This window comes from Phocoena phocoena, chromosome 12 (assembly GCF_963924675.1).
Source record: "Phocoena phocoena chromosome 12, mPhoPho1.1, whole genome shotgun sequence".
Taxonomy (NCBI): domain Eukaryota; kingdom Metazoa; phylum Chordata; class Mammalia; order Artiodactyla; family Phocoenidae; genus Phocoena; species Phocoena phocoena.
In genome coordinates this window covers 83,041,880-83,068,909 of record NC_089230.1, presented here as the reverse complement: position 1 = coordinate 83,068,909, position 27,030 = coordinate 83,041,880, and the positions used below count along the sequence as shown (strand labels likewise).

The 27,030-nt window shown below is 46.1% G+C and overlaps 1 protein-coding gene across 1 annotated transcript in view; it reads right to left on the bottom strand.

The window, feature by feature from the left end:
* B3GAT2 (beta-1,3-glucuronyltransferase 2) overlaps positions 1-21,780 on the bottom strand; it is a 77,044-nt gene extending 55,264 nt beyond the window's left edge. Inside the window, exon 1 of the mRNA XM_065888796.1 lies at positions 21,184-21,780. Within this exon, the coding sequence (XP_065744868.1) occupies positions 21,184-21,780 (597 nt within the window). The remainder of the gene's footprint in view (positions 1-21,183) is intronic.
* Positions 21,781-27,030: the final 5,250 nt, after the last annotated feature.

Sequence of the window (27,030 nt, the reverse complement as noted above, 5' to 3'; positions counted from 1 at the left end):
CTACTGAACGCTGGCAGAAGACCTCAGACCTCCCAAAAGGCAAGAAACTCCCCACGTACCTGGGTAGGGCAAAAGGAAAAAAAGAAAAAAGAGACAAAAGAATACGGACCGTACCTTCACCAGTGGGAGGGAGCTATGAAGGAGGAAAGGTTTCCACACACTAGGAGCCCCTTCGCGGGTGGAGACTGCGGGAGGCGGAGGGGGGAGCTTCGGGACCGCGGAGGAGAGCGCAGCCACAGGGGTGCGGAGAGCAAAGCGGAGAGATTCCCGCACAGAGGATCGGTGCCGACCGGCACTCACCAGCCCAAGAGGCTTGTCTGCTCACCCGCCGGGGCGGGCGGGGCTGGGAGCTGAGGCTCGGGCTTCGGTCGGAGTGCAGGGAGAGGACTGGGGTTGGCGACGTGAACACAGCCTGAAGGGGTTAGTGCGCCACGGCTGGCCGGGAGGGAGTCCGGGGAAAAGTCTGGACCTGCCGAAGAGGCAAGAGACTTTTTCTTGCCTCTTTGTTTCCTGGTGCGCGAGAAGAGGGGATTCAGAGCGCTGCTTAAATGAGCTCCAGAGAAGGGCGCGAGCCGCGGCTAAAAGCGCGGATCCCAGAGACGGGCGGGAGACGCTAAGGCTGCTGCTGCCGCCACCAAGAAGCCTGTGTGTGAGCACAGCTCACTATCCACACCCGCCTCCCAGGAACCTGTGCAGCCCGCCACTGCCAAGGTCCCGGGATCCAGGAAAAACTCCCCCGGGAGAACGCACGGCGCGCCTCATGCTGGGGCAATGCCACGCCGGCCTCTGCCGCCGCAGGTCCGCCCCCACTCCGTGCCCCTCCCTACCCCAGGCGTGAGTGAGCCAGAGCGCCCGAATCAGTGGCTCCTTTAACCCCGTCCTGTCTGAGCTAAGAACAGATGCCCTCCAGCGACCTACACGCAGAGGTGGGGCAAATCCAAAGCTGAGCCCCGGGAGCTGTGTGAACAAAGAAGAGAAAGGGAAATCTCTCCCAGCAGCCTCAGGAGCAGCGGATTAAATCTCCACGATCAACTTGATGTACCTGCATCTCTGGAATACATGAATAGACAACGAATTATCCCAAATTGAGGAGGTGGACTTTGAGAGCAAGATTTATGATTTTTTCCCCTTTTCCTCTTTCTGTGAGTGTGTATGTGTATGCTTCTGTGTGAGATTTTGTCTGTATAGCATTGCTTTCACCATTTGTCCTAGGGTTCTATACGTCCGTTTTTTTTTCTTTAAAAAATTTTTTTCTTAATAATTATTTTTATTTTAATAACTATTTTATTTTATCTTACTTTATTTCATCTTCTTTCTTTCCCTCCTTCCCTCCTTCCTTCTTCCCTCCCTCACTCCTTTCTTTCATTCTTTCTCTCTTTCTTTCTACTTTTTCTCCCTTTTATTCTGAGCCATGTGGATGAAAGGCTCTTGGTGCTGCAGCCAGGAGTCAGTGCTGTGCCTCTGAGGTGGGAGAGCCAACTCCAGGACACTGATCCACAAGAGACCTCTCAGCTCCACGTAATATCAAATGGCGAAAATCTCCCAGAGATCTCCATCTCAATGCCAGCACCCAGCTTCACTCAACGACCAGCAAGCCACAGTGCTGGACACTCCACACCAAACAACTAGCAAGGCAGGAACACAACCCCACCCATTAGCAGAGAGGCTGCCTAAAATCATAATAAGGCCACAGACACCCCAAAATACACCACCAGTTGTGGACCTGCCCACCAGAAAGACAAGATACAGCCTCATCCACCAGAACACAGGCACTAGTCCCCTCCACCAGGAAGCCTACACAACCCACTGAACCAACTTTAGCCACTGGGGACAGACACCAAAAACAACGGGAACTACAAACCTGCAGCCTGCAAAAAGGAAACCCCAAACACAGTAAGATAAGCAAAATGAGAAGACAGAAAAACACACAGCAGATAAAGGAGCAAGATAAAAACCCACCAGACCTAATAAATGAAGAGGAAATAGGCAGTCTACCTGAAAAAGAATTCAGAATAATGATAGTAAAGGTGATCCAAAATCTTGGAAATAGAATAGACAAAATGCAAGAAACATTTAACAAGGACCTAGAAGAACTAAAGATGAAACAAGCAACGATGAACAACACAATAAATGAAATTAAACATACTCTAGATGGGATTAATAGCAGAATAACTGAGGCAGAAGAACGGATAAGTGACCTGGAAGATAAAATAGTGGAAATAACTACTGCAGAGCAGAATAAAGAAAAAAGAATGAAAAGAACTGAGGACAGTCTCAGAGACCTCTGGGACAACATGAAACGCACCAACATTCGAATTATAGGGGTTCCGGAAGAAGAAGAGAAAAAGAAAGGGACTGAGAAAATACTTGAAGAGATTATAGTTGAAAACTTCCCTAATATGGGAAAGGAAATAGTTAATCAAGTCCAGGAAGCACAGAGAGTCCTATATAGGGTAAATCCAAGGAGAAATATGCCAAGACACATATTAATCAAACTGTCAAAAATTAAATACAAAGAAAACATATTAAAAGCAGCAAGAGAAAAACAACAAATAACACACAAGGGAATCCCCATAAGGTTAACAGCTGATCTTTCAGCAGAAACTCTGAAAACCAGAAGGGAGTGGCAGGACATATTTAAAGTGATGAAGGAGAAAAACCTGCAAACAAGATTACTCTACCCAGCAAGGATCTCATTCAGATTTGATGGAGAAATTAAAACGTTTACAGACAAGCAAAAGCTGAGAGAGTTCAGCACCACCAAACGAGCTTTACAACAAATGCTAAAGGAACTTCTCTAGGCAAGAAACACAAGAGAAGGAAAAGACCTACGATAATGAACCCAAAACAATTAAGAAAATGGGAATAGGAACATACATATCGATAAATGTATCGATATGTAATGTAAATGGACTTACATTTAATGTAACTTACATTTAATGTAAGTTACATTACATTTAACTTACATTAAATGTAAGTTACTTACATTTAATGTAACTTACATTTAATGTAAGTTACATTACTTACATTAAATGTAAATGGACTAAATGCTCCCACCAAAAGACACAGATTGGCTGAATGGATACAAAAACAAGACCCATATATAAGCTGTCTACAAGAGACCCACTTCAGACCTAGAGACACATACAGACTGAAAGTAAGGGGATGGAAAATGATATTCCATGCAAATGGAAACCAAAAGAAAGCTGGAGTAGCAATTCTCATATCAGACAAAATACACTTTAAAATAAAGACTATTAGAAGAGACAAAGAAGGACATTACATAGTGATCAAGGGATCAATCCAAGAATAAGATATAACAATTGTAAATATTTATGCACCCAACATAGGAGCACCTCAATACATAAAGCAAATACTAATAGCCATAAAAGGGGAAACTGACAGTAACACATTCATAGTAGGGGACTTTAACACCCCACTTTCACCAATGGACAGATCATCCAAAATGAAAATAAACAAGGAAACACAAGCTTTAAAGGATACATCAAACAAGATGGACTTAATTGATATTTATAGGACATTCCATCCAAAAACAACAGAATACACATTTTTCTCAAGTGCTCATGCAACATTCTCCAGGATAGATCATATCTTGGGTCACAAATCAAGCCTTGGTAAGTTTAAGAAAATTGAAATTGTATCAAGTATCTTTTCTGACCACAATGCTATGAGACTAGATATCAATTACAGGAAAAGACCTGTAAAAAATACAAACACATGGAGGCTAAACAATACACTACTTAATAACGAAGTGATCACTGAGGAAATTAAAAAATAACTAGACACAAATGACGATGTAGACATGACGACCCAAAACCTATGGGATGCAGCAAAAGCAGTTCTAAGAGGGAAGTTTATAGCAATACAATCCTACCTTAAGAAACAGGAAACATCTCAAATAAACAACCTAACCTTGCACCTAAAGCAATTAGAGAAAGAAGAACTAAAAAACCCCAAAGTTAGCAGAAGGAAAGAAATCATAAATATCAGATCAGAAATAAATGAAAAAGAAATGAAGGAAATGATAGCAAAGATCAATAAAACTAAAAGCTGGTTCTTTGAGAAGATAAACAAAATAGATAAACCATTAGCCAGACTCATCAAGAAAAAAAGGAAGAAGACTCAAATCAATAGAATTAGAAATGAAAAAGGAGACGTAACAACTGAAACTGCAGAAATACAAAAGATCATGAGAGATTACTACAAGCAACTCTATGCCAATTAAATGGACAACCTGGAAGAAATGCACAAATTCTTAGAAATGCACAACCTGCCAAGACTGAATCAGGAAGAAATAGAAAATATGAACAGACCAATCACAAGCACTGAAATTGAAACTGTGATTAAAAATCTTCCAACAAACAAAAGCCCAGGACCAGATGGCTTCACAGGCGAATTCTATCAAACATTTAGAGAAGAGCTAACACCTACCCTTCTCAAACTCTTCCAAAATATAGCAGAGGGAGGAACACTCCCGAACTCATTCTACGAGGCCACCATCACCTTGATACCAAAACCAGACAAGGATGTTACAAAGAAAGAAAACTACAGGCCAATATCACTGATGAACATAGATGCAAAAATCCTCAACAAAATACTAGCAAACAGAATCCAACAGCACATTAAAAGGATCATACACCATGATCAAGTGGGGTTTATTCCAGGAATGCAAGGATTCTTCAATATACGCAAATCAATCAACGTGATACACCATATTAACAAACTGAAGGAGAAAAACCATATGATCATCTCAATAGATGCAGAGAAAGGTTTTGACAAAATTCAACACCCATTTATGATAAAAACCCTGCAGAAAGTAGGCATAGAGGGAACTTTCCTCAACATAATAAAGGCCATATATGAGAGACCCACAGCCAACATCGTCCTCAATGGTGAAAAACTGAAACCATTTCCACTAAGATCAGGAACAAGACAAGGTTGCCCACTCTCACCACTCTTATTCAACATAGTTTTGGAAGTTTTAGCCACAGCAATCAGAGAAGAAAAGGAAATAAAAGGAATCCAAATTGGAAAAGAAGTAAAGCTGTCACTGTTTGCAGATGATATGATACTATACATAGAGAATCCTAAAGATGCTAACAGAAAACTACTAGAGCTCATCAATGAATTGGGTAAAGTAGCAGGATACAAAATTAATGCACAGAAATCTCTGGCATTCCTATACACTAATGATGAAAAATCTGAAAGTGAAATCAAGAAAACACTCCCATTTACCATGGCAACAAAAAGAATAAAATATCTAGGAATAAACCTACCTAAGGAGACAAAATACCTGTAAGCAGAAACCTATAAGACACTGATGAAAGAAATTAAAGATGATACAAATAGATGGAGAGAGGGCTTCCCTGGTGGTGCAGTGGTTGAGAGTCCGCCTGCCAATGCAGGGGATATGGGTTCGTGCCCCGGTCTGGGAGAAGCCCACATGCCACGGAGCGGCTGGGCCCGTGACCCATCGCTGCTGAGACTGCTCGTCTGGAGCCTGTGCTCTGCAACGGGAGAGGCCACAACAGTGAGAGGCCCGTGTACCGCAAAAAAAAAAAGAAAGGAAAAAAAATAGATGGAGAGATATACCATGTTCTTGGATTGGAAGAATCAACATTGTGAAAATGACTCTACTACCCAAAGCAATCTACAGATTCAATGCAATCCCTATCAAACTACCACTGGCATTTTTCACAGAACTAGAACAAAAATTTTCACAATTAGTATGGAAACACAAAAGACCCCGAATAGCCAAAGGAATCTTGAGAATGAAAAACGGAGTTGGAGGAATCAGGCTCCCTGACTTCAGACTATACTACAAAGCTACAGTAATCAAGATAGTACGGTACTGGCACAAAAACAGAAAGAGAGATCAATGGAACAGGATAGAAAGCCCAGAGATAAACACACGCACATATGGTCACCTTATCTTTGATAAAGGAGGCAGGAATGTACAGTGCAGAAAGGACAGTACTTCAATATGTGGTGCTGGGAAAACTGGACAGGTACATGTAAATGTAGGAGATTAGATCACTCCCTAACACCATACACAAAAATAAGCTCAAAATGGATTAAAGACCTAAATGTAAGGCCAGAAACTATCAAACTCTTAGAGAAAAACATAGGCAGAACAGTCTATGACATAAATCACAGCAAGATCCTTTTTGACCCACCTCCTAGAGAAATGGAAATTAAAAACAAAAATAAACAAATGGGACCTAATGAAACTTCAAAGCTTTTGCACAGCAAAGGAAACTATACACAAGACCAAAAGACAACCCTCAGAATGGGAGAAAATATTTGCAAATGAAGCAACAGACAAAGGATTAATCTCCAAAATTTATAAGCAACTCATGCAGCTCAATAACAAAAAAACAAACAACCCAATCCACAAATGGGCAGAAGACCTAAATAGACATTTCTCCAAAGAAGATATACAGATTGCCAACAAACACGTGAAAGAATGCTCAACATCATTAATCATTAGAGAAATGCAAATCAAAACTACGAGATATCACCTCATACCAGTCAGAATGGCCATTATCAAAAAATCTAGAAACAATAACTGCTGGAGAGGGTGTGGAGAAAAGGGAACACTCTTGCACTGCTGGTGGGAATGTGAATTGGTACAGCCACTATGGAGAACAGTATGGAGGTTCCTTAAAAAACTACAAATAGAATTACCATATGACCCAGCAATCCCACTTCTGGGCATATACCCTGAGAAAACCATAATTCAAACAGAGTCATGTACCAAAATGTTCACTGCAGCTCTATGTACAATAGCCAGTACATGGAAACAACCTAAGTGACCATCATCAGATGAATGGATAAAGAAAATGTGGCACATATATACAATGGAATATTACTGAGCCATAAAAAGAAACGAAATTGAGGTATCTGTAATGAGGTGGATGGACCTAGAGTCTCTCATACACAGTGAAGTAAGTCAGAAAGAGAAAGACAAATACCATATCCTAACACATATATATGGAATTTAAGAAAAAAAAATGTCATGAAGAGCCTAGGGGTAAGACAGGAATAAAGACACAGACCTACTAGAGAATGGACTTGAGGATATGGGGAGGGGGAAGGGTAAGCTGCGACAAAGCGAGAGAGTGGCATGGACATATATACCAACGTAAGGTAGATAGCTAGTGGGAAGCAGCCGCATAGCACAGGGAGATCAGCTCGGTGCTTTGTGACCACCTAGAGGGGTGGGATAGGGAGGGTGGGAAGGAGGGAGACGCAAGAGGGAGGAGATATGGGAACATATGTATATGTATAACTGATTCACTTTGTTATAAAGCAGACACTAACACACCATTGTAAAGCAATTATACTCCAATAAAGATGTAAAAAAAAAAAAAAGAAAGAATCCTAACCAAGGAAGCAAAATATTTGTACACTGAAAACTATAAAACACTGCTGCAAGAAATTAGAGAAGGCATAAATAAATGGAATGATGTCTCATGTTCATGGATTCACAGACTTAATATTGTCAAGATACCAATACTACCCAAAGCAATCTGCACATTTAATGCAATCCCCATCAAAACTCCGGTGATATTTGCAGAAATAGAAAAATCCATCCTAAAATCAAATGGAATCGTAAGGGAATCCAAATAGTCCAAAAAATCTTGAAAAAGAAAGCTGAAGGACCCATACTTCCTGATTTTAAAACTTACTTGAAATCAACAGTAACCGAAATAGTATGGAACTGGCATAAAGACAGACATATCGACTAGGGGAGTAGAATAAAGGGCTTAGACATAAACGGTCACATATATACGGTCAAATGACTTTTAGCAAGGGTGCCAATACCATTCAATGGGGAAAGGACAGTCCTTTCAACAAATGGGGCTGGGAAAAACTAGATATCCACATGCAAAAGATACCATGTAATAGTGTGTACAGAAATTAACTCAAAATGAATCAACATTAATTACCTAAACAAAAGAGCTAAAATTTTGCAACTATTAGAAGAAAACACAGGGGGAAGGCTTCATGACATTGAATTTGGCAACAATTTTTTTGGTCGTGATACCAAAAGCACAGGCAACAAAAGAAAAAAATAGATAAGCTGAACTCCATCAAAATTTAAAACTTTAGGACACTATCAACAGAATAAAAAAGCAACTCTCATAATGGGAGAACATATTTGCAAATCACATATCTGATATAGGACTAATATCCAGAATATATAAAGAACTCCTAAAACTCAACAAAACCAAACAAACCTAATTCCAAAATGGGCAAAGGACACGAATAGACATTTCTCCAGAAAAGATATACAAATAGTATAAGCGCAAGAAAAAAATGGTCAGCATCACTCATCACTAGGGAAATATAAATCAAAGCCATGAGATATCACTTCACATTCCTTAGGTTGTCTATTATAAAAAATAAACAACAGCTGGAAAAACAGTATGGCAGTTCCTCAAAAATTTAGACACAGAATTACCATAGTTTCCACTTCTGCATATGTACACATAAAAGCATTGAAAGCAGACACTCAAACACATATTTGTATACCAACGTTCAAAGATGCGTTCGCAACAGCCAGAAGGTAGAAATAACCCAGTATCTGTTGGTGGTGGAATGGATAAACAAAATATTGCCCGTACCTACAACGGGATAGTTTTCAACCTTAAAAAGGAATGGAATTTTGATACGTGCTACCATGTGGATCAACTTTGAAGACATTGCGTAAAGTGAAATAAGCCAGACCCCAAGGGACAGATATTGCATGATTCTACCTCATAGGAGGGACCTGGGATAGCCCAATTCATAGAGACAGAAAGTAGATTATAGGTTATGAGGGGCTGGAAGGGAGGGCCATTGGGGAGTTCTTGTTTAAAGGGTACAGAGTTTCAGTTTGGATGACGAAAAAGTTCTGGAGATGGACAGAGGAGATGACTGCACAACAGAGTGGCTGTACTCAAATGCCACGGATCTGCACACTTAAAGACGGTTAAAATGGTAAACTTCATGCTATACATATTTTACCATGATAAAAATTCTAATACGCATACTCAACTTTTGTTTCTGCCCCACGGCCCTTGACAAGGAGGGAAGAGAGACATAACAAGAAACAGAGAATAGGTGTTTGCTTTTAAATGTCACCGGATTTCCAAGAGCAACCAAGTGAATGCCTATATTTTAATCTACAGGACCATCAACTGGTTTTCAGAGGAAACTCTGGAGTGCCGTAAAGCCACAAGTCATCACCCATAGACACCACAAGCATTGTCAACACGACTTTATATTAATGCTTTGGGGGTTTTAAAAAAATTATTTAAAATGAATTTTTCTTGGAGTATTGTTGATGTACAGTGCTGTGTTAGTTTCAGGTGTACAGCAAAGTGAACCAGTTATACATGTACATACATCCACCCTTTTTTTAGATTGTTTCCATACAGGCCATGTCAGAGTGTTGAATAGAGTTCCCTGTGCCATACAGCAGGTTCTTATTATGTTTCTGTTTTAAAATCTTTTAAAAATCCCTAAACAGAGGGGAAAGGCAAGACCAGAACAGGTAAAGAGCATAAAACCTGTCTTTTGAGTATGCCCAGCAGGGATCAAAGGCAATTAGCAAGAGCCCCACGCCCCAGCTCTCCGCAAAGTGGGAACCCGGGCTTCTCTGCAAAGCGAGGCTGCAGCTCCCCTGGCAGAGAGACTTCCCAAGGACGCCTCGAGCACTTTCGCCAGCGTGAACAGATGCAGTGGAGGAACCTTTCAAAGTTACAAAAATATCCCCAAACTGTCACTTGACCTTTAAGAAGGACACGCATTTTAGTCTTGCCACATCGAGTTTATCTAGATGATAACGTGTCCACACGTGGAGCCCGTCGGCCGATTGCTGGGGCTGTGCAGGCATGGCAGCAGGGGGCGCTGGGGCATCGTGTCTTCTGCAGCCTCTCCCCAGCTCCTGGGGCCAGACCCCCGGGATAGCAGATGTCCAGGTGGGCTGGGAAGCTGCCCTTCTGACCCACGTGACACATGTATCCCCTCACGGAGTCCCTACAACTGTACACGTCACCCCCAGGCCCGTGAGGAAGCTGAATAGTAGGGCTTCTCTTCATTTGTAAAAAGGACACCCTGGTTCCCGCCTTAGACACATGAGGAGAATTAAACATCTCAACGCCTAACATGGGGCCTAGCACACAGCAAAGGGTCAACACCTCTGCGGTCACGAGGGCTGAGCGCCGAGGGCTTTGGCTCGGCCGGGCCTGGAGCCCACAGTTTCCAGTTCCTAACTTAATGCTCCTTCTACCAAAACAGCAGTTTTCAGGCTGGGGGTGCCTGGGCCTCGGGCATCTGCGAAGACTCTCCTGGACCATGTGAGCACAGATACCTTTAAGGGGACACGTTCTCAACCCCTGGGCCACCCTCCATATGCTCCCCTAAATCTGCTCCTTGGATGGAGGGGCAGGTCCTGCCTTTCATCCGTCCTTGTCCCAGTTGGCCTGCTCCAGCTTCATATCCATCCTGGATCATATTAAATACGCTCCAGGACCAAACAAAGGCAGTTAGAAATACTGCCGTCTTACGAAGAAAACTAACCTCTCTAATGAATGGGTAATAAGTCCTTTTAGAAGACAGAATGTTTCGACACGATTCTTTTCAACAAAATTGAACGAATGTCATCAACAGACTATTAAAATCATTTTTGCTAAGAGATCAACATGACTTTCGGCTTAGAACTTGAGGGTTCAAAAACGTGAAGAACTCTGCAAGAAGAAAATGCTTTCCACCTTATTTACTTCTTCATCTAAACAAGGGTGACCCAACGGCAACCAAACTTCTGCTAAACCCCACCTCCTTCTAGCAATAAGCAACACTCAGCAATGATACAAAGTACGTATCAACAGCAACAAAATGCTTCATCTATTTCAGTAAGAAATCAAGTTCCGAGAAACGTAGCTTTTATACTCAATGAATTATCCAACTCTGTAACATTTACGTTGTTTTGAGGACTTGTTTACACCTCCTAATTATAATGTTAACCCAATCCTACAGAGACCTTTTTTTATTGAAGTATAGTTGATTTGCATTATTATTAGTTTCAGATGTACAACAGAGTGAGCCACTATAATACACTGGAAATCACGTGCTTTGCAGCGATTTTAAATGATTTTTGAAAGGTAGACATCAATTTGAAAATATCCTAGAGGGCATGTAATTTTACCGAATTCTTTTAGGAGTTATACGAACAGAAAATATCAAAGACCCCTGGGTGAGACCACACTTCTGGTGAGAGACTAACCTGCATGGCACAGACTCTGTGAAGAAAGAACAGGGAGAGGAGAGCGCCATCTGCACCCGTACAGCCCAGAAGGTGCCCAGGGACCTGCGGACGGACAGATGGGGACACATGCACGCACGCACCCCCCCCACTCCAACGGCTACGTCTTCCCCAGGATGGCAGGAAATGGGCTATAAAATGTTTTTATTTATGAAAATTTAAGCAACATTTGAAAAACCAGAAAGCAGCTCGGGGTGAACCTCCCCGTAAGTGCCAGGCGGCTGATGCCCCTCAGTGTTCCAGCCAAGGCTGGAGGGGCCTGGGCACAGGGAAAGCCTGTCCAGTCGATCCTCCCTGCTTCCTCTGTCAATAGGTGCTGGGGAGCCCGATACAGCTAACCTTCCCACCCAGCAGACGACCCTTAAAAAATCAAGCTATTGTTTCTAATCACGTGCCTGAAAAGTGGATTCATTTCATTCCTATTAAGCTGTGCCCTCCTTTGTAACATGCTGCCTCTTTGTTTCGTTCATTCATGCCAGAAAGAACCTATCATGTAAAACACCCTAGGTCCACGCCAGAGGCTGGGGCCCCAACCGTAACTAACACGCACGCCCAGGAGCTGCAGGAAGTTGCGTGTATGCCCTGCTCTGAGACCCAGGCACGCCAACCTGCGACCTTGCACACACTCCCCAGCCAGCCCCACACCTCCTGACCCGCAGGAGGACATCCTTCTACATCCTCCCAGCCTAAAACCTCCTTAAGCTGCTTTCTACTCTCTCCCATCTCACCTCCTCCAGGACCCTTTATCGACAAGCTCTCTTTAACTCCTGTCTCGCTAATCACCGTCCTAACCCAGCGGTGTAATTCAGATCCCCAATTTCCCAGTTCCCCCGGATACAGACTAACTTGGGAAAATCAAGCACTTCTACCCCCTCCTCCCCTCCAGGCCTCCAGAAACTCTGTCCAGATTTCAGGAGCAGAGGACTCAGAGGACCCAAGTAGGACAGCGCAGCTCTGCGGGAGACCCGTCACCTGGGCAGCCACCGCAGGGAAGCAGGGGAAAAGAACGTTTATGGAAGCACCCTAAGTGCCCATCATTGGATGAATGGATAAAGGAGATGTGGCACATATATACAATGGAATATTACTCAGCCATAAAAAGAAACGAAGTTGAGTTATTTGTAGTGAGGTGGTTGGACCTAGAGTGTGTCATACAGAGTGAAGTAAGTCAGAAGGAGAAAGAGAAATACCGTATGCTAACACATATGTATGGAATCTAAGAAAAAAAAAAATGGTCATGAAGAACCTACGGGTAAGACGGGAATGGAGACGCAGACCTACTAGAGAATGGACTGGAGGATATGGGGAGGGGGAAGGGTAAGCTGGGACAAAGTGTGAGAGTGGCATGGACATATATACACTACCAAATGTAAAATAGATAGCTAGTGGGAAGCAGCCACGTAGCACAGGGAGATCAGCTCAGTGCTTTGTGACCACCTAGAGGAGTGGGATAGGGAGGGTGGGAGGGAGGGAGACGCAAGAGGGAGGGGATATGGGAACATATGTATAACTGATTCACTTTGTTATAAAGCAGAAACTAACACACCATTGTAAAGCAATTATACTCCAATAAAGATGTTAAAAAAATGTTTATAAGGCACCTCTGTTCAGTACTGGGGGCCATCGTAGTAGGGCAGGCAACCCTCGCCTATGTCCCACGACCTCTGGGCGGTGAAGCTGGACTTGAACGTGGGGCTGTTTAACCCCCAAGCTCCCACTCAAGCCCCCCACCAGCCTCCAGCCTCACACGTGGAAAGTGGGCACACCCCCCGCGGACTCCACACCCCTCCCCTCGCCCTCAAGGCATCCACAGGGACGCCTGGCTACACACTAATGTTCACGGGTCTCTCTCCCCCTCTCCTTAGCACTGAAAGCTCTCAGAGTCAGAGCAGGGGCCAATTTTTCTTCCAGTTACTACTTAAAGGGCTCAGTGTAACCCTAGCCCCACACACAGACTTCAAGGCTGTGATCTGACTGACAGTCTCTGTGTGGGAGCCCCTTTCCAGGAACAGCCTCCTTCGGGAGGGAACAGAGTCCCTCAGCTCCAAAGCTTCCTACAATCCACTCAGTTTTGAGTGAGCATTTACTAAATGCCAGACACTAGAGACACAGCAGTGAACAGAAGAAAATTCCTACCCTCACGGAATTTATATTCTAGCGGGAGAGACGGTGAACTGCAACACACACGCTGCACTCCGTTACGTAAAGTGACGTTAGCTGCCACAATGAACCACAACTGTCTACATTAACAACTCCTTGGTACAACTAGATGGACAAATATATATATCTACATTTTTTTCTATTAATTTACTACCCACCTAATCCAAGTTCTAATTAAGAACGTAAAGGTCAAAGCTTTGCCTGATGGGGGATCTGAAAAGCAGATGTAAAAAAGTAAAGGCATGTCCCTCACACTGCTGTGTCCACACTTTCCAAATTCATGGACTGTTGGTGAGCATGGCTTTCTCTGCCTGGAGGGCTCTTTCCTCCCTGCCCCATGCCCCAGCCGGCCCTCCTCCTTTAGGTGTCAGCTCACATGTCACTCCCTCCTACAACCCACAGCTCCATCAGGGGCCTCTGCTTTACCCACCCAGGCACCTGTGTTTCTCTCAACAGGCACTGATCTTACTGTGCAGATGTGGTCCAGATGCTCAATCTGAGAGGGTGGGGACGCTCTGCGTTCACAGCGGTGTTCTGCCCTGCAGTAACTAACACAGTCCCGGGCACGTAGTAGGTGCTCAATTAACACCTGTTAAGTGGAGGAGGATATGAATTCATTACGTTCAAATATCTTCTGAACATGGTCATGTTTAATTAAGCCCAAGTAGGCACAAGGAATCTGGCACAGTGATACCCTATTACTGCTAAAATACACTTAGATCAGGGAAAACCCAGTTAATGGCGAACATTCAGCATTTAGCACGTGCAGCTTTCATTAGAGAGATGAAGAGACAATCGACAAATACCTACCATTTGGGCGGCAGGAACGACGGTCTTAGATCCTGCACATAACTCACATACTGTCTAAAGTTCTCTTTCCACTGATGGAGGAGATGGGGGGGGTGGCAAAAACAACTGAGTTTTTAGTTATTTGGGGAAAAAGACCAAATAATCTGACTTTTGGTAAAGAACAGCCATCCTCAAGGTTTTCCTAGGATGCAAAAAGACTCAGCTCAGGATTTACTAATTTTGTTTTTAATCCAGGGAAATTTCTAGTACCAGAAGAATCAGACCATTAACAAACCTCCTACCCACAAGGGAGTCGTCTGGTGAATCTGTGAGTGCGGGCCAGCAGTGGTCAGTATAATGACCACCTCAAAGGTTCCTACAAGCTCATCTTGTGCTCCGGGGGTGGGGGGAGCTGCCCCAGCGCCCATGGGAGGAAGCAACTGGCAGGGGTGTGTCACCCACACCAGCTGCAGCTCAGACTGGCTGAGGTCCTCAGCCCCGCTCCTCTGTCCTGACGGTAAACCACTGGGCCCACCTGGGACAATCCAGCATCACCCCCCATCATCATTCTATCCTGAAAATTATTCTTCCCTTCGATCTGTCTGCCCTGACAGGGTACACGCCCAGCAGATACCGTTGCTGATGTACACATATCAACTGAGGGAAAAAAATTAATGTTTTATCTTCTTGCAGAAATTAATTCTTACCTGTTCCCAGGAATATACAGTTCAAGAGCATATAAGACTACAGGTTACGCACTAACTTGGCAGTTTTCACCTGACTTGAAAAAATAATCTAAAAATCAAACGGTCTCTTAGCAAGACAGGGAGGAGGTAAAATTTTCATAAGATCAAATTACATCAGGAAGAAAAGGTCAAGAGAGAACATTAGAAGTTGACAACAGCCCAGAAGACAGACCCATATCTAAAACTGAATCACTTTACTGTACACCTGAGATGAATACAACATAGTAAATCAACTAGATCGCAATACAAAATAATTAATATAAATGCTTAGAAAAGAAGATAGACCTGAGTTCAAGTATGGCAGAAGCTAGAATGGTATCAGAGGACTCCGGCTGATTGGATGCTTTATTTGTCACAATGACACGTGCCCACCTGACTATACACGTTAGTGGGATGGGTTGCAGGGCGTCAGACGGCAGGCTCCAGAACCGGGGCACTGGGCCCCCCACCCTGTCTTGGAACAGCTCCATGACCTCGTAAGCCGCTTCCTGCTACTTCAGCTCTTCTGTAAACGGGGGACGCTGATTTTAGCGATCCGGGTAACGACTATATTAGATTCAGGCTGCATTTTTAAAAGTCCCTGCACTCACCAAAGAACTGTGTTCATGCCTAAACATTAGCATTAGGATGGTGGAGAATGGGGGCCATACTAGATCCTGCCTCAGGGGCCGATGTGAGGATCAAATGAGCTAATACACGTAAAACCCTAAATATGGTTCGTGGCCCACAGTAAGTGCTCATTTTGCTTGCATCCATGGTAAAGGGTATCTTACACATTCATTTAAAGTTGTCCCCAAAAATGACCCGGTACGAACAATGGATTATCTTAGTTTATTTCTATGAACTGGAAATCTAAACCTACCTACTTAGCAGCCTACCTACCTACCTAGGGATTGGTATGACGATTTTATTTGTTTCAGGAGAGAATTTGATAACTACGTAAAACTTAAATGGCATGCTTCGACAGCACTGCAAATCAAAGATAAATAATGTTATCTTAATTTATGCAGACCACGCAAATATTTCATCAGAGTCCAAGAGGTCGGAATAGATATCTCTGAAGATTATTGAATTCTGTACCAAAAGAACCCCACTACTCAAGTAGCACCTGGAATAGTTAATAAATAAGGCTGTCGACTTCGGTTCTTCTATTCTGTTTTTGTAGCATGCCTTAAAAGCAATTACTATTCCATCACTGTTCACACGAGAAAATTTACAAGCCTGCAATCCAGAGGCAAGTGGGGTAGATGGAAGAAAACGGAGTCGCCCACTAGTTTCCAAGAAGCTTCAGACAAAGTCTAAATGCTTAAAAGACACACATTCATTGTAGCCGACAACAGTCCGGATATGCCTTCATGTCTATTCATGAGACAGAATAATCGGTGAAAAGTAGGTTGGAGGACGAAGAATGGGAAAAAGACAATAGGAAGAGGCAGAAGAGAGAAGGCCTTTTAAACCCAGAGTTATTTCTGGCCCATTAAAATATCAAAATCCAAATGAAAACTGCTGGTGTCCAAGGAGAACCCTGTCCAAAAGGAACCACAGCTCAACTACTATACATCCAGCGGGAGTAAAGAAAATGTACAGATTTAACACGGATAGCCTAAGAAAGCTGCCCGTAGTTTTATAAATCCAGTTTACACAATTCTCACATTTGATCAGACTTATGGCGTGGCTATTAACATGCTTTCAGGTGGGAAGAAAGAAAACACAAGGGGAGCATTTCAGGTAAAATCTCGTTGGATGCTACCCCCTAAGAGAATCTTTGTGGTTTCTCCACTTTGAAAAGACAATCATCGTTCACCAAGTAACTGCGTCAGGGGAAAAAGGAAAGGGAGATCTCCTGTCTCCTTTTAGGAAATACATTCAGAATCTACTATTTTGGGGGAAAGTGCCGAACACTGTAAATCTGAATATCCTTTGGATTAGGGGCTCCAGTGAGCTGCAGGTAAAGGGAGGAACATAGGTATAAATGATCAGAAAAGAGCAGGACAAACTCGCCCTCACCACTCCCAGCCCACAAACCGCTTCACTGCACCCAACACAGCATCCAACAAAGGGCCTCTCGAGTTCACTGCTTGCCAGAAACGTCTTCCAAAGCCGGTCTCATTAACTGAGCCCTTTCCTGAGCCCCTAAGGTGTTTTCAGAGTCAGCTTGTCTTTCAGCCTCACCTCGCTCAATTTAAAGTTTTAAAAGTTTCATTTTCTTGCTCGGAAAGTGCCCTTTTTTTAACCTTTCAACTCAACGGGTTTCCCAAGGTGAAAGTAACTTCACCTGAAAAGCAGCTGCTTTGAACTCAAGAGAGCTTGGAAGGTTTTCTAGCAAAGGACAGAAATCTGATCAATAGCGTTATTGAAAATGTGACCAGCTACAGTCCCATTTGTCTGTGGTTGCCATTTTTATGAAAGCCGCGTACATCCTTTGCGAATCAGCGTTTCCGGAGAGCTATGTCGATGGGGTGTGCAGGAGGCAGGCAGCAGGATTACCCGTGAGCCACGGTGCCAAACCCCATCAAGGCCACAGGAAGAGGCCATGTTGAGTTACTGGCAACGTGGAAAACTCCAGGCACCTCCTTCTCCAACGGACAGCCCAGCTTCTGCGGCTACAATTCACACAGCTTCATTTGCAAATGGATTTGGCTATTAAGCATAGGATTGTTTGATGCAAATATTTCTTTCCTGGTGGCACAGCTCAGTCGAAAGGGGAGCCTGAAAATTAGCTAGCTGGACGGGAGAAGAAAGCTCCATTCCAGTTACCAGGGAGGAATAATTGGACACAGGGTGCCTATTGCACCTTTAATTTAATTTGGAGACCTTTCAGCTTTTACTTTCCTTCATTTGCAGCCAGTGCTTAGTGAGTTCATTTGTACCTGGTTCATTTTCCTCCTTTTATCTTATCTGTGTTAACATCAACCGTGGAAATGAGGGGCACCATGAATAAAAGATGAAGGTTAGCTCAGGACACTCTTTCCTAAGGTACTGTGAATTACTTAAAAATGAATTTGTGTGTGCACCACAGAAAGGGCTTAGATATACGCCTGGCCCTACAGCATCCCTGATCAGCATCTGCCCTCCCACCCAAGGAGCTGTAGTTTTTAGATGTTTTAACTGGTCCTACCTTTTCTCCAAGAAAGCACTGTCTAGACTGCAATCCGCATGGAATCATTATTCCTAGAACTGGTGGAGAGTAGGCCAGCTCATTAATGCACAAGACTAAGGATGCATAAACTCCACTAATCTGACTTTTTAGAGAGTGCAATCCTGCTTGCCATGAAAAGAATGTGCTGTAAAAGAAAGCTGCATGTCTCAACATAGATGCCTGGTGAACAGAGAGATGCCTGCTTTGTCCAAAAACACTGTGTTGGGGGAGGGATGGTGGGTGAGAAGGGGATTAGTCCTAAAATGCCTGTCTGGGAGGAACCTCTAGGAGCTACAGAACTTAAATTCTAAGTGTATCATGCATATTATGCTTTTTAAAAAATCCCTTCTCTTGTTTATTTTGTATATGTGGCACCTCTCCTTAAATAACAGTTGCACGTGCTCTTTAAGTTGATTTTGAATATTTCATTACTTCCAACTGTACAAAATGTTAGTGTCTTGAAAGTTTTGCATTTCTTTCCTATATAGTTTCCTCTCAGCCAAAGCTATTTTTTTCTCCTTACTCTCGCCTCTTTCTTTTATCTTCTCTCTTTTCTCCCCCATGGACCAATAAAAAAAAAACCCTACTGCATTCTTCTCTTGCTGCTTCATATCCACCACCACCAAGCCTTCCTTTCAGTTTGGGAAGCATCAAAGGAAGACTGTGTTCTGAGCCGTTTCTCTGCCCGTCTGTTCTAACTCTGTGCCAATTCAGTCCAATACCTCACACCAACCGGCTAGAAGCTGGAAGAAACTGAAACTCACGGCTCTTCATAGCCCGTCCCCTTAAAAGGTTAATTAATAATAACGTTCAGTATTTTGCTTACATAAGATCACACATTTTCACAGGTAGGGCAACTTCCAAGTTGTAGAAGAAGGAAAAAAGACTTTGGGGTTTACGATAGCTGGTGGGAAGCAGCCACATAGCACAGGGAGATCTGCTAGGTGCTTTGTGACCACCTAGAGGGGGTGGGTGGTGGGTGGGTGGGGATAATGAGGGTGGGAGGGAGGGAGACGCAGGAGGGAAGAGATGTATGTATATGTATAGCTGATTCACTTTGATATAAAGCAGAAACTAACACACTCTGTAAAGCAATTATACTCCAATAAAGATGTTTTTAAAAAAACTAAACCTAAGATCCTACTAGAATATGATAAGCAATAAATAAATATTATTTTAAAAAAAGACTTTGGGGTTTAAAATGATGGTGTACTGAAATGTAAGGGTCTTTGCTTCAGAATACAAACCACGTCTCTTGGGGGCAAGAGTACGCAAACAGGATCACAATAAGAACCCAACTTAAAACATCAGATGATATCTCTAATTTTGGTTATAATAAAGACCATACGATAGATGACAAGCTTATTGATTTCTTCGAGGGGGAGGGAACATGTGAAGAAAGCCCTTCATCGCGAAAGCATGAAAAGAAAGATGGGAGCAATGACTGGTCCTTTTATTCATGAAGCAGGAGAGGATGAACAGAAATGAAGGCAGCGTGCTTCCCTGGCGGCGCAGTGGTTGGGAGTCCGCCTGTCGATGCAGGGGACACGGGTTCGTGCCCTGGTCCGGGAAGATCCCACATGCTGCGGAGCGGCTGGGCCCGTGAGCCATGGCCGCTGAGCCTGCGCGCCCGGAGCCTGTGCTCCGCAACGGGAGAGGCCACAACAGTGAGAGGCCCGCGTACCGCAAAAAAAAAAAAAGAAAAGAAAAAAAAAAGAAATGAAGGTAGCAATTGCCCTTAAGAAATGGATTTTTAAAGCCACACAGGCAGAAAAATTAAGCCGGAGAGGTACAGAATAGCTCCGTCCTGAGGTTATGAAAGCCAAACTGAGATATCTGGATGAAAGCATGGGACGTTTGTGATTTCTAGACGTACAGATTGTCCAGTTTACTTGGCGGAAGAGGAGGGATGATGGCGTCTCGGAGGCAGGATGTCAGGAATTTGGGGGAGAGGAAGGCAACAGTCCCACGATATGTCAAAAAGCCCAAGATTTTTTTCCCGCTATATTTGTGGAAGAGGAACAAGAAAAATGAAAAACTACGCAATCCAGCCTCATTTGCAGAACGCTCGCGCATGCGCACACACTCAGGCGGCAATATACCAGCCTCAAGAACTAACACCTGTTCTAACCGGGTGCCTGATGGCTTTGTGCACCTGTAGCCTCCAAGGGAAACTGTGCCATCGCAGCAGCAGCAGCAGGCCGGGCTGCGCCGAGGACCTCATGGCGGGCACCAGGGTGCAATGGCCCGGTGCCAGCGCGTCCAAAGAGGGTCCTAGAGAAGGGTAAGGAAAAGGAAACGGGCAGTCCAGCTGATACCTCGGACTGCAGAAAGAGAACCACAGGGCAGGGCAGTCTCGACTCAGTTACTAGAGGGCTTCCTCCTAAAGGGGGTCATCTTTAGAGTCTGAAAGGGCCTTTGCGGGGTGCGGGAAGAGATGGAAGGAGGACCCCTTAGAAGTCAGGGTTTTCTCTAGTAACCATTTCCGTGCCAGCGGACTGTACGAGAGAAATGTGTCTCTGGGCTGATTTTTAGTTTCCTTCTCCACCGTCCTCCCGATATGGTTCTAGACTCAGAATCACACCTGTGTGCGCAGAAGGGCCTCGGAGACCACCGAGCCCGCCCCCAGTGCGCTGGGTCCCTCCCCGGTCTCTCCTGCAGCCCGGCCCCACGGAGCTCCATCCTCAGGCCGGACAGAGCCCAGCTCCTAGAAATCATCCCCGCGCCTCACACCTGCGGCACCGCCTCGGCCCAATCGTTCGGCCGGTGTGTGTGTGTGTGTCGGGGAGGGGGAGCAGCAAAGCCCCCGCCAGACTCCCTCCCCGAGTCACAGTGGTCCTCCCACCCCCTCCACCCCCGGGGCCAGCGGGGGGCTGCGGAGCTCTGCGCCCAGAGTCCCGAGTGCGCGCTCAGGTAGGTGAGCACTGCCCAGCGCAGCGGCGTCAGGACCGGCACGCGGGGGCCCCTCCCGCCCGCCTGCCCGCCCCGCCCCCCCGGCGGGGCGCGCCGGCCGCTACCTCCTGGAAGAGCTCGAGACTGTAGGTGTTGTCGTCGTCGGCGAAGAAGAGCACGCCGGGCTGCGCGCGCTGGTGCCCGTGCCTCTGGCGCAGCCAGGCCAAGCCGGCGTTGCGCTGCTCGGTGGCGCGCGGCAGCCCGGGCCGCTTGTAGCGCCGCGGCGTGGGCACGTGCAGGTGCGTGCTGGGCAGCCCAGCGCGCGCCAGGAAGCGGCTCACCAGCTCGCTGCGCGCAGCCGCGTCCTCCACCAGGATCCAGTGCAGCTGCGCCACCTGGCGGAACGTGTTAGCCAGGCGTGTCAGCTCGGCCTTCTGCACCGGGCGGCTGTAGGTGGGCGTGATGGCATAGATGGTGGGCAGCGGCGGCTCGGGCGGCTGCGGCGGCGGCGGCCGCGACTCGTTGCGCTGCTCCCGGCCGCGCCCCGGGCCGCCCCGGCGGAGCGGGAGGCGGGCGCCCCCGCGGCCCCCGGCGTAGGGCGAGAAGTAGGGCCGCGGGGTGAGCGGGGGCGCGGGCCTACGCGTGTCCACGTCGAGCATGATGATGACGATCAGCATCCAGGGCAGGAGGATGAAGAAGCGGCTGAAGAGCACTGACTTCATGGTGCGCTCTCCCCTGGCCTCTCGGACGCCCCGGACCGGGGCGAGCCGGGGGACCCCAGCGCGCAGTTTGGACGGCGGCGGCGCCCGCGCTCAGGAAGCCGCGGCCCGCGCGCTCTCCACGGGGTGGGTAGCGGGGCGCTGCGGGGGCGCGGAGCCGGGCCTGGGGGATCCGCGCAGGTGCCGAGGAGCTCGGGCTGCAGGGCGGGCGGCGATGCCCCTACTCCGGGGAGTCGGCGGGAAGCGGGACGCGGTCCAGCCGCGCGCTGCCGGCCCCGGAGTTACGCCGACCGCCGGGAAGGCGGCGATTCCACCGCGCTCTTTCCGAAGAGTGGGACCTGGGAGCCGTCCCGCGGCGCTGCGGGAAAAGGGACTCCAGCCGCGGGCCCCCGATGCGCTGCTGGGGGCACCTTCGAGGGCGGGGGGCAGGCGCCGAGGGCTCTCCTTCGTCACATCCCAGCCCCGGCGGCGAGGACCGAGGGCGACGCCGGGGATGCCGTGCGCCCAGCTCTGCTCGCGCGTCGCAGCGGAAGCCTGCACTCCGATCCCTCGCTCCGCTCTGCTCTTCGGAGAACCGCTCCCGGCTCCGGCAGCAAGATCCCAAAGCCAGGAAAGAAAGAAAAAGCGAGGGGCGGGGGCGCTGCGGACTCCAGCGTCCTCCCAGTGCTCCTGTGGGGAGACAGCAGCGCTGCTACTGGCGGAGAGGGGCTGAGAGGGGGAGGCGGGGAGGGGGCCCGGCCAGCCGGCTCCGGAGGCTGCTGCTGCACCGCCGGCGGGGAGCGAGAGGAGGGTCCCCCCCACCCCGGGCGCCACGGCCTCGGGCAGGGGCTGGATGCTCGCTCGCCCGTCTCCGCGCGCTCTTAGCTGTCTGAAACGCTACGGGGTCTTTGGAGACCAGCCAGGAAAACCCAGGCGCGTGCGGAAAACTCGGGAGACTTCGGGTGGAGAGTGAGAGGAGAGGGGAGACGGGAGAGGGCGAAGGATGCCTTCTCTGGCGTCTGGCCGCGGGGTTCGTGTGCTGGGGGTGGACCGCACAGCGCCGACAAAAAGCGCTTTCACCCAAAGGCAGAGCTCAACAGAAGCCCCGGGAGACGGAGGGGTGCCTACACGGGTGTTTGGCTTGTGAGATAGCCCGGAAGAAAGAATCAATCCGAACGTTTGCTGCCTGACTGCAGTTAGATCATTGCGGGGAAATTCCTAAAACTCCAGCCGAGGACGTGGAACTTATTTTCCTTCCTTAATTTGGAGTCCTATTTCCTCACAGTTGACTGCCGTCAGAATTATTCCGTTCGACCCGCCCAACGATCCTTTCGAGAAGGGCTGGGGAGTGGAATCACCTCGTTTTCTGGATGAGGAAGCTCCGAGGCTGGTGGCGTTGGCCCAGAGGAAACGGGACGCGGATGCCCCGAGTCTAGCCAGTGGCTTCTTCTCTGCGCGGCCTGCACAAGCCTCTCCCGACACAGCCCCGCCGGGGGGGGGGGGCCGGCACCCCCTAGATGTAAGCATGGTGCGCTCGAAACCAAACGGAGCGCACAGCGACGTGTGGGAACCATGACAGTGCCTGGAAGGCACGAGTAAACGTAGGCGCTTGGTTTGGATTTTTTCTATCTAGCGTACCCACTGGCTAAGTCCCTGGCTGTCTGTGATGGACGGGGATGAAAGAAGAGGGACCTCGCTTCGTAGTCACGTCCCGGGGAGGTGCTCGCACGCGGAGCAGCAGGAAAGCCTGTCCCCCCAGACTATGATAAATAATATCTGAGCCCGTCTTCCCGTGGCTGCCTTTCTCAGGCTCGTTCACAAGTAAATCCCTGGGATCGCGCTCCGAGTGTGCGCGCGGGGAGCGCCCTGGGGCGGAGGCCCCTCTGTCCGGCGGTTCTGCCTCTCCTGGTTTTCTCAGGACCGGGAATCTGGTTCTGCCCGGCCCGGGATGCTGTGGTTGCTCCCACCCGTCCTCAGGCCCTGGCGCGTCCGTGAATTTCCCCAACTTCCCGCCCAGAGTCTGAAGCCTGAGAGTGAAATTTATAGATCTAACCCCGCCCGCCACCCTCGCAAGGGCTAACCTTCTCTTCCACTTCCCGGTATCACCTACAGCTCATACTTCACATCGGCGGATCACTGCCTCCAAGACATAGGACACAATGAGTTCATCGGACCCCTTCCCATGTTCGCGGATAGCTTAACGGGCCTGTGAAAATAGCACAACCTCGGGAAAACGCGTCCCGGTCAGGCCCCGGGCTTTCAAGGTCAGCATCCTGGGGGAGGCGGACGGACGAGGGTGGGGGAGGGGATTCAGTGGAGGCTTTTCTCAAATACTGGAAAGCAGCACACACACCTGCCCACCCTGCAAAGATTACTGAAGTCTCTTTCGGCCTGTTGGAATTTTTTTTAATGCAGTTGAAGAGAAATGCCTTGTGTGTTACCTGTAGTGAAGTCGGAGTGGGTACAGAATTGTTCTTAAAAGCGTCACTGACCTTCGTTAGTAGGAGCCTCTTGGTTATTCCCTGTGTACCATAAAACATATATCCTAATTGCCTCTTTTCCAGCAACCGGGACTATTTAGGGGTGAGACACTTAGCAAAATCAATCAAATTTTGGGATTTATTTTGGGATTTTGACTGCTGCCCAGGATCCACAGGCGTCATACGACACAACACTTCACCAGCACACACACATCCAGGAGGTCCGTGCATCTTTTCTGTTATCCTTAGTCAGCGTTCGCACCCAGGTTCATCTCATCCAGTCATCTGCTGGGAGCCTCCTGTTTGTTGGAGTCAGGTGGAACGGGGTTTGATCCCCAGCTGGGCTGCTTGGGCAACTTTAGAAAGTCAATGAGCTTTTCAAAGCCTGTTTCCTCATCTGGAAAATGGACTTGATAAAACATACTCCATCGAAATCTTGTAAGGATTAAATAGGATACGTTAGGTAAAGTGTTTTGCAGAGGAGCTGATGGTATTTAAACACAGGTTAACACTTCCTCAAAGGAACGTCTCACCCCAGGGCATCTGTGTGATCCTCATGACAATGCCTCGAAATAGGACCCGCACCTGTGGAGAAGGTGTTGGGGTGTGTGGTAGAGTCTTCCGGAGGTGGGGTAGGGACCGGAAGAAAGAGGAAATCAACTTTCCCCAAATACAAGGTACCCCTTGTCACACAATAAGGGTGACATGATTCCAAGTGACATTTATTTCAAACAACTGAATATGCCACATTGTTCTACATTCAGTGCCTCAAAAATGTGGACCCATATCTTTCATGATCAAATCTGAGCAAAGATATAAAGCTATAAAAATTATTAAGAATGTCCCTCTGAAGCCCCAAACCAGGGTAAAACATTTTCGAGTGCAAAAATGTATCATGCTTTAAAAATCTCGAGAGAATTATCAGGTGCTAGAATGGAAACAGCTTCTTTACATGGAAGCATGAAGAAAATGCCATTTTTCTGAAGCATAATCACGGGTAGCTGTAGTACATTTCCATATTTGTTTACAACCTTCTTACATGAAACAATTTAAACGTGATCTGTAGCTGACAATGAAGGTTGTTGAAAGTCACTAGAGTAATTAAAATGATTACCTAACTTCAGAGCTTCTGTATATCCTCTTGGTGTTTATTTTCATCTAATCTCTCTAATTATTTGTGTAACAAAGTGAGCATTGCTTCTTCTGTACTAGTGAAGCCTTGGATTGCTGGCATCGGCTACTGTGTTTCAGCATTCAGCTGCTGTTCTCAAATAAACAGAGGTTAAAAAAAAACAACCTCATCTGGGGAGTTAACAAACAACATAATCACTAAACATTGAGTAATATGCAACTGTTACTTCGGCAGCAAAAAGATTGCAGACCGATTAGTGCTCTGTATAAGAACTGATCCCATTTGACATTTGAGCCTGGGGTTCTACTAGTGTGACTAAATCAACCTTCACGTGAGCATTTTGGAACTTCCTTGATATTCTTAGTCAAGTGAGAAGGAGATCAAGAAAAAAAGCTATACACAATTAGGTATTTGTAAATATCTGTATAATATTATGGGAACGCAAATCAGGTTGTAAGAAGAATCAGCTAACTCATGTGGGAATAATAATGTAGTGGGGACGGTATTGATCATCAATACCGACCTGTGTGTGAACATAAATATTTTCTGATAAAATATCAGACACAATTATGTGAAAGAATGACGTCAAGATAAATAATTCGAATAGTCCCAAATTCCAGGGATACATGACAATTTCATTGATCACTGTCAGAAAAATGACATCCAAACCACAAATTAAATGGCTCATTTGGTTAATTTATTTTCATGCATCTGGATCCTTTTCAAATATCAACTTTGGCCTAGAATTGTTCTAAATTTTAATGCTTCCTTAAAATTGTAGACATCTGCAGCTGTTATGTACAAAATGTGACATTAGAAGTAGTCTGTCAGTAAAACTATTTTTGTAGGATGGGTTGGGATCAAGTTTATTCAGCAAAAGTGGTTTTCTCGAAAATTAGAAATTGGCAGTTTATCCTAATAATTTTATTGAAAAATAATTTCGTTTAGTTTGAATAATAGCGGAAGATAAAACATGCCAGCGTTCCTCCTTTTCTCTTTATTAATGAATTAGAATGCACAAAAGAACAATAAAACATGCATAGGGTATATTAGCATCCTTTATATCTTTTCCCCTCACTATCTTAAGTATTGGCATTTACGTTAAAATGGTAATTTGTTAGAAATAGGATTTTTCCGTAAAACTACATAATCTACCTTTCACAGTTGTCATGAGAATCAAAAGAAATAATGCAGGTGAAAATACGTTAAACACTGGAAAGTCGTTTATACATGCAAAATACAATGAAACAAGATTGGCCGTGAGTTGATAATTGTTGAAGCTAGGATATTACACATGGCGGTTCCAATATTATTGGACCTATTTATACATGTTCCAAATTTTCCATAATTAAAGGTTAAACTACATAAGTGATTATGTACTACTGTTTGTTTACCAAGATGGGACTGCTGGACCCAGAAGCTGGGTGGGTAGAGTATCCCATATCTCATGGAATCAGTCTCTTGGTCCAGAGACTAGGTTAGTCAGTTAAACAGTTATGTCCTATTTCGGGAGGCAGTGGTGTAGGTGGAAGCTGTGAGGTGGGGATATCTAAATTAGGCCTTAATATAGTACGAGTACCAGTCATTTAATAAGGGGCATGTCTATGGAAATAAAAGAAAAAGGTTAATGATTAGAACAAACTATAAACTGAATTTTTTAGC